The following is an 11,766-nucleotide window of genomic DNA, read 5'->3' on the forward strand; positions in this document are numbered from 1 at the left end:
CCTCAGAATTAATCCTTCTAAAGCAAGTAACCTTCCCGAGAAGGCAATGCAGAGCTTCATGTCTTCCTTAAAGATTTTCAAGTATTATAGGAACACAAACTCATGGAAAAAACTAATTAAAAATCGGATATTCCATCTTGGCTTTACTAATTATGGGATAATAGGAACAGATGTGAACCAAACAAATGTTCCTTTACACTTGTCTGCTAAACATAATATCATACCAAGAAATACTGAAACTGCTGTTTTCTTAGCTTTTCAAGTACAGGACACAACTACAGTTCTATCAAGTGAGGAGAAACGAATAATCAACCTTAGGTAACTCAAAAAGATGGGAGGCACAAAATGATAACCTGACTTTGGCTTTTAAGAACCTACCGTTGACCCTGAAATGCCAGACTCAACAACAATGACGACAACGACAGCAACAACAAAGATTACAGCAGCAAGCCAACATTTTACCACATACTAAGAATTCTGAAACAGGCAATCATTTTTTCCCCCGTCAACTCATTCTGTTGAATCTTCTTTTTGTTCTTCCTGCTTTTTGGTTGCAGGCAGTTCAAGGCTTGCCCACTGCATAGGCTCAGCTTTTCTCATGGTGATCTCAATCTTTGTTGCAGTCATAGTTACATAACTTCGTGTTACATCAATCACACCCCATAATTTCACATTTTGATGAAATTCCTTCTCTCCTTCAAATACAATATGCACATTTAACAATGTACTATTTGCTACTACTTGGCTAAGTTCTGGGAGTGAATTTTTAGCATATACTGAAATGGTGACTTCACCTCCAGTCTGACGCCAGTCATGTCTACATGGAACGACTTTTTTCCCAGCATCCTTCTTAGTCCACACGTGTTTCCCTGTTGTACAGCCCTCCTGGGCTAAGAATGTATTGAAATCTGAAGTTTTTCTTCTACAAAAGCTCCAGTATTTCATCCCTTCATGAAAAATAGGTACTCCAGAATGATATACACAGACTTCATCTAGACTCTGCAGACCTTGATATGTCTTTGAACACCCTCCATTTTTACATGAGGTCCCAATCTTAATTTCATCACTGTCCTCTTCTTTTTTATTTTCTTCATTCCCTGATGACAGTTTAAGTTTATCAAGTGCTTGTTTTAGGGAGGCAGATATTTTTAATTCCAAGTTTGTCATTGGTTCATCTGGGCTTGGCCTTTTTATTGCTTCTACTGGTTTAGGGGCTTGAATGATGTGCTCCTGAAACTTAGGCTTCAATTCAGAAAGTTCTTTCTTCTCAGTAGTCTTGACTTCAGGTTTGACTGGCTCAGGTGGTTTCTCACTATTATGCCTACCTTTTGTACAGCCTGCAATGCTTAAAAAATCAGAAAAATCAGTTGTTCTTCTCTTACAGCAAGACCAACCCTTTAAGGCATCATGGAAGACTGGAACACCTGGGTGGTATGTGCAAGCATCGTCGGAGTTGGTCTCGGGGTCGAAGAGCTGACCGCAGCCCCGGTTGTAGCACAGCAGGGCCATTTTCTTTCCCCACCGTTACGGGTCGGATTCAAACACAGGGACGAGCAAGAGGATGCGATTACAACCCCACTGGCGCAACGACCGGTCTGACGGCTGGGTCAAAATGTTACTCCTACATAAGAGCTGCCAGATAAAATACTGGATGACTAGTTATGAATTTCATGTAAGCAATAAATTGCTTTTTAGTATTGTTTTGTAATGTTGAATGGGACGTATTTATATAAAAATTAGTTCTTTATCTGAAATTCAAATTCAACTGGTGATTTTCTATCTTTATTTGCTAAATCTAGAAATCCTCCATGGAAAGATTTCAGGAAAAGTGACATTTTGTCTGGACCAATAAATATTAGTAACAGATTTAAAGAAGGTATTTCAAGAGCAGAAAAAGGCAAGATTATCTACCTTTCTGAAATTTATTATGGATGTGTAATGTGAAGACAGAATTTAAAAGTATTGAACTCTCTCTCTCTCTCTCTCTCTCTCTCTCTCTCACTCTCTCAGGAGTCCATGCCCACTCAAGTGGCAACAATCTTCCTTTCTTATTGTTTAGTAGAATTATCAAGCTCACTTGAAGATTTCTACAGGCACCAAGCAGAGCCAAGCTGTGAGGAAGCAGAATGTTGGCTGGATATTCATAAAATGGTAATCTAATCTGCTCCTTTGTGAATGAGAAAACAGTGCCCCTATTTTATTATCACCCTTACTTGCAATTTCTCCTTACATCAATTTTTTTTCTTTTCAAATTTTTGTTTAAAGTCTAGTTAGTTGATATACAGTGCAACATTGGTTTCAGGAGTAGAATTCAGTGACTCATCACTTACATACAACACCCAGTGCTCATCACAAGTGTCCTCCTTAGTATCCATCACCCATCTAGCCCATCTCTCACCCACCTCCCTCTGTCAACCCATAGTTTGTTCTCTATCATTAAGAGTCTACTGGGGCATCTGGGTGGCTCAGTCAGTTGAGCATCCATTACTGTTTTTTTTTTTTTAAATCCAAGTTAGTTAACATATATTGTGATAATGGTTTCAGGAGTAGAATTTAGTGATTCATCACTTCCATATAACACACAGTACTCATTCCAGCAAGTGCCCTCCTTAATGCCCATCACCCATCTAGCCCATCCCCCACTCATCTCCCTCCATCAGCCCTCAGTTTGTTCCCTATTGTTAAAAGTCTATTATGGTTTCTTTCCCTCTCTCTCCCCCCACCATATGTTAATCTGTTTTGTTTCCTAAATTCCCATATGAGTTAAATCATATGGTTTTGGCTTTCTCTGGCTGACTTATTTCATTTAGCATAATACACTCTACCCCCATCCACATCGTTGCAAATGGCAAGATTTCATCCTTTCTGATGGCTGAGTAATATTCCATCTTGTATATATACCACTTCTTCTATATCCATTCATTAGTCAATGGACATTTGGGCTCTTCCCACAGTTTGGCTATTGTTGATAATGCTGCTATGAACATTGGAATGCATGTACTCCTTCGAATCTGTATTTTTGTATCTTTTGGGTAAATACCTAATAGTGCAGTTGCTAGATCATAGGGTAGTTCTATTTTTAACTTTCTGAAGACCCTTCATACTATTCTCCAGAGTGTCTGCACCAGTTTGCATTCCCACCAGCAGTGCAAGAGGGTTCCCCTTTCTCCACATCCTCACCAACACCTGTTGTTTCTTGTGTTGTTAATGTTAGCCATTCTGACGAACATGCTGGTGTGAGGTGGTATTTCATCATGGTTTGGATTTGTATTTCCTTGCTTCTATCACTTAAAAAAATATAAATATTGCTTTGTAGTTAAGAAAACAGTTTTTAGTCAAGCTTCAAAATTTATAAGCCATGTGAATTTGGACAAATAATTTATTTGCAACTCACATTTCTGGATGGAAAATAGAGCAAATGATGCTTACTTCCTAGGATAGCTGTGAAATTATTTGGAATGTATTTAAAAGCACATAATATAGTTAATACCTAGAAAATGATAAATGGCCAAATAAATGGGTAAGCATTATTTCAGGCCCTCCCTAACCAGATACCACATTTCCCAAGATTATTAGAGATTTATTTATTTTTTACAACTACTCATTTCTGTAAGAATTGCACAGAGTATTATTTTACCCATCTGTTTTGAATCTTCAACTGAAATTATGCATAGGTATTAAGGAGATAACAAGGGCGCCTGGGTGGCTCGGTCGGTTAAGCATCCGACTTCGGCTCAGGTCATGATCTCATGGTCCGTGAGTTCAAGCCCCGCGTCGGGCTCTGTGCTGACAGCTCGGAGCCTGGAGCCTGTTTCAGATTCTGTGTCTCCCCCTCTCTCTGCCCCTCCCCTGTTCATGCTCTGTCTCTCTCTCTCTCAAAAATAAATAAACGTTAAAAAAAATATTTAAAAAACTGTGTACACAGCCACGACTTCATCTAGTTGACTCAGCACATGGACTGGAGTGTGTTGCTTTACAGACTCCATCCAATGACTCAGGTTCGAAAGAAATCCTAAGGTCATCTTGACCAAATCTCTATCTCCCTCCAGGACTGTCTATTGGCCAAGTCTCCTTAGGCAGTTACATAAGAAAACACGGCATACCCAAGAGGACATGGAGATCCCATGTGTAGTTTGCAGTCTGTTCAGAGGGCCCGTAGAGGCATGAATGTGATCATGCAGGGAGAACTGGAGGCACTCACATCCTTCAGTTTGCTTCCACCAGAGAAGCTCCACTTTGGGCTATTATACATCATTGGCTTCTATGTGATGATAAATGTTCTGTGAGAGAGTTTTGTGGCTACAATTATTTGAAAAATACAAAATATATCAAGAGATACAGAAAAGAAAGACATGGCAGGCACTAGTTGCCTACAAAAAATCCACTTACCCCAATTTTATTTCACAATATTTATTGTTAGCAGCAGCAAAGTGGGTACCTATAAAATGCCTCCCTTTCAGCTTCTCTTCCCCCTCCTTTCTGCCACTGATGCAGACATTATTGCTGGATCTGCTGTACCTAGTTCATAACTCACAAGGCAACTTGAGAATGGGAACTGAGTTCTATATATGGCAAGGCAAAAAAAATAGAGAAGACCAATTAAACCTGCCTGGATTATCTCTTTGGGCTGTTTCTCACATGAGAAAAAAAAAAAGAAAGAAAAAAACAAAATGAAAAACCTAATTTACATAAGCCACTGTTTTAAGCTCTTACTTTTTTAGTCAGATATAATTCCTAAATAATACAAAAGGTAATACTTATTCGTTCACACTTATTTGTTTGCTTGTTTATTTATTTATATTTATGCGTGTGTATATGTAAAGCCAACCTTAAAGGGAAACAATAAATTGAAACACTGTTAATGTGGGCTGTAAAGCAAAGAAACTGAACTGTTGCTGGTAGAAGTTAGTAAACATTTGAAAAGTTAAATATATTCAAATTTGCAGGTTCTAAGATCCCAAAGTTTTCAAAGAATTAGAAAAATAGTCACATGACCTTTAGTACAAATAGTAGGCTTTTTAGTATATAAATTAAGAGTATTGTTGTTTTAGCTTTTACTTTTGCCAGGTTTGACATCTTGTGAGATTTCTCTTATACCCCTCAATATCCTCCTCCCACTCTTGAGATCTACTATGGTCTCTTTAGCAGTGAAAGAGTTAGTTAGGAAGAATTTGAGGATGAGCAACAAAGTTTCTCAAACTACTAAACACTTTCTGTTTGAAATTCTCAAGATGCTTCATAAAAGCCATTAAGTAAAAATATCCACACGATTCTTAGAAAATGAGCAAGTAATAGTAATTTCATAGGCCTAAGTAATATTAAAAGAATTAGGCAGGGAGCCTGGGTGATTCCGTTGGTTAAGTGTCTGACTCTTGATTTTGGCTCAGGTCATAATCTCACAGTTTGTGAGATCAAGCCCTGTGTCAGACTCTGCACTGAGAGTGTGGAGCCTGCTTGGGACTCTCTCTATCCTTCTGTAGCTGCCCCTCCCCAATTTGAGTTCTCTCTCCTTCTCTCCCTCTATCCCTCTCAAAATAAATGAATAAGCATTAAAAAATTAAAAACAAGAATTAGGTAAATTAAAAAACAGAATTAACAAAAGTAATAAGTAGTAATAAAAGGTAAGAGGTAGTAAAATGAGCAATGGTCATTATTTTATAAATATTGGCCCTTCGTGGTTTACTAGACACCATTTAGAAATTGATTTACAGTTATCTGTAACCTGGATCAAACTCTACATGAGCATAAATGCTTTTGAATGTATCTACAATCAGATGGGTTTTGATTCGCTAAAATCAGTGCATTTGTACCTTACAAACATGAATAATACAATAAGTGAAGTGATTTATAAATGATAAAGAAAAACTGTGCTTTGAAAAGTAGCTGAGGTAAGTACATATATAAGGGAGGTAGTCTTCATAGATGATGTACCTTAAATCATTATCCTTAAAAGATTTTCCTCAGTTCAAGAGAATTCATCTTTTTGATTAAACATGTCACTAGTCAGATCACCAGAACTGACAAGAGCAAATCATGGATGGCAGATATTGCAAATAGATTAACCTCAAATTCAACATATGTTAGGGAGAATTTTCATATTTCATTGCGGAAAAAAGATAGGCTCGACACACTTTTTTTATGATTATCTTGAAATCAGTGATAAGAACAGCACCTACCCCATTTGAAGGCAGGAAAAGTATGACTCATCATTGATTCCTGATTAAATCCACTTAATTGTTGTGGACACTATACTTTCATGCAATGCTTTTGGTGATTTTCCTAAAAACAGTGGGTCTCAAACCATAATCTGACAGAATCTAAAAGTCTATAAGGGCAGACTAAATGTATTGATGATAAGATTGCAAAATTATTCATTTTCGTATGATCATTTGAAAAAAAAATCAATGGAAAAAATTTTGTTTAATTTTTTTATAAATGTGTCATAAATCTTTTCCAATTTCCACTTATCTATTAGTAAGTGTTATCACACCATGAATAAACTAAAACATGAGTCAATAATTATTACTTAATAAGCTGGAAGCATTAAATATTTATACAATGTTATTTTCAAGATGTGAAAGAATGCATATATAAAAATATAGTTGTCTTCATTAATTTGCATAATAGAATTTAGCACAGAAATGTTTCATGGTATGATTTAAAGAACACCATGAGTCCTATGTATTCGACCACCAAGTTTGCCCTAAAACAATGTTATTAAAAGGCATCTCTGGAGATGGCCACTTAGAATTCAAATTTGGCAACTCTTGTTGACTTTCTTTTTAAACTTGTTTTTATTGTTAATTGCTACGAGTGATTAATTCCCATTTTTTAAAGTACCATGAATAAACAGGTCCAGATGAAATTAGAATATTGGTTAGACAATGCTAATAGACATTTCTCAGAATCTGCTGCCAGAGCTCCATTCATATCATCATCAGCTGCCACCCAGGATGCTTACCATAACCTCCCCTTGGGTTCCCTAGATCCATGGTTGCTTCCCAGCAACCTCTATCAGTCTTTATTCACTTACTCTAGCCAGAATATTTTCAAAACACAAATCCGATCAAATCACCCATGACTACATGCACGTGGGCATGCACGCATGCACGCACACACACATTTTGTTTATAATACCTTAGTGAATGTCCACGGCTCTTCTGTAAAAATCTAAATTCCTGGCAGACCTTGTATGGTCTCTCTTCTCTCACTACATAGGAGCTACTCTCCAACTCCCTCACTGGACATTAGCTATACTTACCACCTTTCTAGTTCTTGAAGAATCTAGTCCCTCTGCTACAGTGCCTATGAATATGCTTATCCCTCTGCCTGGAATGCTCTTTACCTGCTTTGATGAAGTCAATATTAGATCTGAAATCATCACTAAATTGTCGCTTGCTTAGGAAATACTTCCCCGATTTACTTGCCTATGTCAAATCTTCTTACATGATCTTATGTCTTCAAATAGCACTTAATTCAAGTAATATTTTCATCTTTATGTAATATTTCATTAATATCTTCTTTCTTTATCCTCTAGGCTATAAGTTCCATGAGATGAGGAACTGCATCAGTTTTTGTCCATCATTGCCTCCCTAGTACTTTGCACATGGTGGCTCCTGAGTAAGTAATTATGGAATGAATTGTACTTCCAGGCACTAAGAATTAGAATGATTTTATGTAGATTATAGTACCTTTCTCATATTCTTCTAATAACACAAATAATGACTAGAAACACAAACAATCATTTTCTTAACTATTTCCTGCTAACCTTACTTTGATTTTAAATGAAATATTACTTATCCCCCTCTCAACCCAGCATGGATCCTAAGCATCTATTAAACACTGAAGCATTATGGTTCTTAGTGGTCCAGATTATCCGAATAATGCATTTTAAGAATAAAAGCACTCTTTCTTTATGTTAATCTACACTTTGCAATACACACGTACACATGTACATACACACTGGCAGAATATCAATTAATCTTAATCATAAAGACATTTTACTAATAGAATAATGAGGTACCCTGGGAACAAGAATATTCTCAATGTTTTAATATGTGATTTTGTTTTTTAGAATGTAATAATAGGAAAAGGGCTCATGATGTTCCCTTAAAGCCGCATTGCATAACATTCCCAGGGTCTCTATCATTTCTTATCTTAATTTCCATTATACTCATTTTCCTATGGTCCCTACAATTTGTTTTGTGCTTTTCTTTGATTTTGTGAGTTGAATTATAACTGCATTTATTTCAGTTATTTCTTGAACCAAAATGTAAATGCTTTCGACTGATTTTTTTTCTCTGTTCACTCCATCCACCCACCCAGTTTCTCTCTCTGCTGTTCTCACTATTGTTTTCTTTTTTTTTAATATTTTTAATTTTTTTTAACATTTATTTATTTTTGAGACAGAGAGAGACAGAGCATGAACGGGGGAGGGGCAAAGAGAGAGGGAGACATAGAATCGGAAGCAGGCTCCAGGCTCTGAGCCATCAGCCCAGAGCCTGAGGTGGGGCTCGAACTCACGGACCGTGAGATCGTGACCTGAGCTGAAGTCGGACGCTCAACCGACTGAGCCACCCAGGCGCCCCTTAAAAATATTTTTAATGTTTATTTATTTTTCAGAGAGAGAGTGATCATGAGAGCATTCAACAAATTGAAGAGGGGCAGAGAAAAAGGGAGACACAGAATCTGAAGCAGGGTCCAGGCTCTGAACTGTCAGCACAGAGCCTGATACAAGACTTGAACCCACGAACCACAGGATCATGACCTGAGCCAAAGTCAGACGCTTAACAGACTGAGCCACCCAGGTGTCCCTTGCTATTATTTTCTAAGTAGGCTTTAGCCTACATCTTGTATCATTTTTGACCCAGGTATTCTTTTGTAGAATGTTTTTCTTTGTAAAAATTCCAAATGGCTAAAGTGTTATTACTGTTATTGTGAAAACATTTATGTCAGTTCCTAATTTCACACCATTAATTTACTAAATAATGTGGCTTATGCTATTTATAGTTGAAAATATGTGGATTTTTTATGATGTAATTTAAAAAGTTATAACTATTCTGTGGATAGTGAAAAGATGGTGTATACTTTGTTGAGAATTTATTACATCATCCTTTGACATCATTTAAAGTCCTCTATTTTACATATTTAGTTGATTCATTGATACAAACTGATATCTCATATTATCATATTCTTGGCAACTGACCTTATATTGAAATCTTTTTTATCAAAAACAAATCACAAAATAAATCTGTTTTATTTTACAGATTGCAATATGTGCTATTTAGTAATTAACAGTTTTAACTCTATATTATTTTGAACAGAACACTTTAGCAGAATGAAATTCCCCTGTCAGAGGTACATCTCTTTGCCTTTAGTTCTGCTTTATATAATATTAAAATTATCACCTTGATTCATTTGTGTTTGCATTCATTTCATACATTGCTGTTCAGCAATTTATACTCAGCATTCTACATCATTTTTACTTTATTATCTACTGCAAAGAGTGTATTTGGAAGTGAATAGGCAAAGTCAGTTCTGATGTTTTCTTTACTCACTGATTCTCATGAAAAGAGGAATATCTTACAGGAACGGTTAATGCGTGGTGATCTGTGAGTCAGCTGTATCCTCTTTCCTCTTTGGAATCTGTTCTGCACAGAGCATGCACTCTGCTCTGCTCTGCGTCCTGTTGTAAGTTGGGTAGAAAAGGCACTGCCACTACAACAGGAGGCCTGTGATCATCCAGCGCTGCCTGCTGGTCAAATCTTTCTAATTCAGGACTCAGTGTTCAGAAACTATTGTTGCTACATACCTAGGCCACATTCTTCAACCATCTACCAGAAAAAGGCAGACTTTCTGATTTCCATTGATCCAACTAATGAGTCTCACTTGAGTCAATTCCCAACTTCAGGAGCACTAGTCAAGGAATCAAGGAGTGGGATCTGGCTAGCAGTGTTGCATGTACAGATGGAAGCAGATCATGTGGCTTTAAAAAAATTTTTTTTCATGTTTATTTATTTTTGCTGAAGCAGTCTCCAGGCTCTGAGCTGTCAGCACAGAGCCCGATGTGGGGCTCAAACCCATGAACTGTGAGATCATGTCCTGAGCAGAAGTCTGATGCTTAACTGACTGAGCCACCCAGAAACTTCCTGTGTGAATTTTTAATGCTGTCATTTTGTGATGGTTTATATGTCCATGTAAATGGTTTTTATGGTTGTGTAGTTGATTCTAACTAATGTGGCCTTGGTATATAATTTTAGGCCTTAGAATACTTGTGTGCGTCATGCCAAATACCCCCGACCACCATCACACTATGCCAGAGCTTAGGTGCATGTAAATTATAGAAGTATAACTTGGTCTGGTATTGTAGGCAGAGCTGATGCATGGAACGAATTATCTTAAGAAACTCATTTATTTCCATTCAACACTCTCCTTGAACCAAGCAGAATTATAATAATAATTTTTGATGCTTTGGATGTTTCTATACCTAGTTCTGCAAAGTTCCATGTGTGTCATATATAGAGCAAATGAATAATCAAATTTTTAGGCCAGCCCTAGTAAAGCAAAAGTGGCTAACTATCCTCCACAATTATCTGTGTTTTCTCCCACTTCTATAGTTAAGTTTTGGCTAAGTACACTGCCACCCAGGTTAGAATACTCTTCCCATATTATCTTCAAGTTATCTGTGTCCATGTGATAGTTCTGTCCAACAGAAAGGGAGCAAGAAATTACGAGATAAATTTATAGATCAGGTCCTTTAACAGAAAACAAATAAATATCTTTGATATACTTACAAATCAATAGGAAAAATGAAACCTAACTAATTAAAGATTGGGCAAATAACTTGTACAGACACTGCACAAAGGAAGATATCCAAGTGTCCACTAATCATATGTAACATATTCTCAATCTCAGTTGTCATGAGAGGAATGGACACTAAACCCAGAGTGAAACACCACTACGTAAAAAACATAATGGCTAACATTAAAAACATTCTCAGTATCAAACCATGATGAGCATGTGGAGCATCTGGAACTTTCATACACTGCTGTTGTGAGCATAAAATGGTGGAATCACTTTAGAGACTCTATGGCATTTTCCAATAAAGAAAAACATATCCTCCCCAATGCCCTAGAAAATCCACTCCTATTTACATATGGAAGAGAAATGAATGCATAAGCTCACACACACACAAAAAAAACGATATAAGAATTCTCTTAGAAACAGTTTTTTTGGTAATAACTCAAAATTACAGACAATTCACATGCCCAGAAACAGCAGGATAAAGAAACAACATGTATATTAGTATTGTGCACTATGCCACAGTGAACATGGACAAAGGGGAGTTATAAGCAACAATTATAAATCTTAGAAATGTTGATTTTAAGAAGCATTATACAAAATAATTCATAGACTATACATATCATTTATATATAGTTCAAACTCAAGCCATATTGTTAATTGAAGTATATGTATTAACCATAAAGAAAACACAACAATTATCATGAAAATCAAGATAAGGGCTATCTAGCCCCCACAGAAGACAAAAAGAGGGATATAAGTTTTAAGAGACCCACACAGGGATTCTGGCCTGGCAGCAATGTTCCAGTTCTTGACTTAAGTTGTGGTTACATGGGTGTTCATTATATAAGTAGTCCTTAAATTCTGTGTATATTTTAGGCATGTTTTATATTTATGCTATATTTCACAATGTTTAAACGTTAAAAATGAGTTTTGACTGTGGAATTAAATAAAATTGGGCAAGTT

The 11,766-nt window shown here is 36.6% G+C and overlaps 1 protein-coding gene and 1 long non-coding RNA gene across 2 annotated transcripts; one reads left to right on the forward strand and one right to left on the reverse strand.

Annotated features, from left to right (window-relative positions):
* Positions 1-437: 437 nt before the first annotated feature.
* Positions 438-1,604, reverse strand: LOC101092105 (cysteine and histidine-rich domain-containing protein 1-like). Its single transcript, XM_011281671.4, has one exon. It carries the CDS (start codon positions 1,507-1,509, stop codon positions 511-513), a length of 999 nt encoding a protein of 332 aa, XP_011279973.3. The 5' UTR covers positions 1,510-1,604; the 3' UTR covers positions 438-510.
* A 410-nt stretch (positions 1,605-2,014) lies between these two features.
* Positions 2,015-9,412, forward strand: LOC123384962. Its single transcript, XR_006596816.1, has 3 exons — positions 2,015-2,151; positions 7,538-7,620; positions 8,623-9,412. It is a non-coding gene; the product is annotated as an uncharacterized LOC123384962 (long non-coding RNA).
* The last annotated feature ends 2,354 nt before the right edge of the window (positions 9,413-11,766 follow it).

The sequence above is a fragment of the Felis catus genome, chromosome B1, assembly GCF_018350175.1.
Source record: "Felis catus isolate Fca126 chromosome B1, F.catus_Fca126_mat1.0, whole genome shotgun sequence".
NCBI classification, from domain to species: domain Eukaryota; kingdom Metazoa; phylum Chordata; class Mammalia; order Carnivora; family Felidae; genus Felis; species Felis catus.

Bases quoted from the DNA above. Each gene is read 5' to 3' on its own strand.
- LOC101092105 (XM_011281671.4), bottom strand. From the start codon at position 1,509: ATGGCCCTGCTGTGCTACAACCGGGGCTGCGGTCAGCTCTTCGACCCC.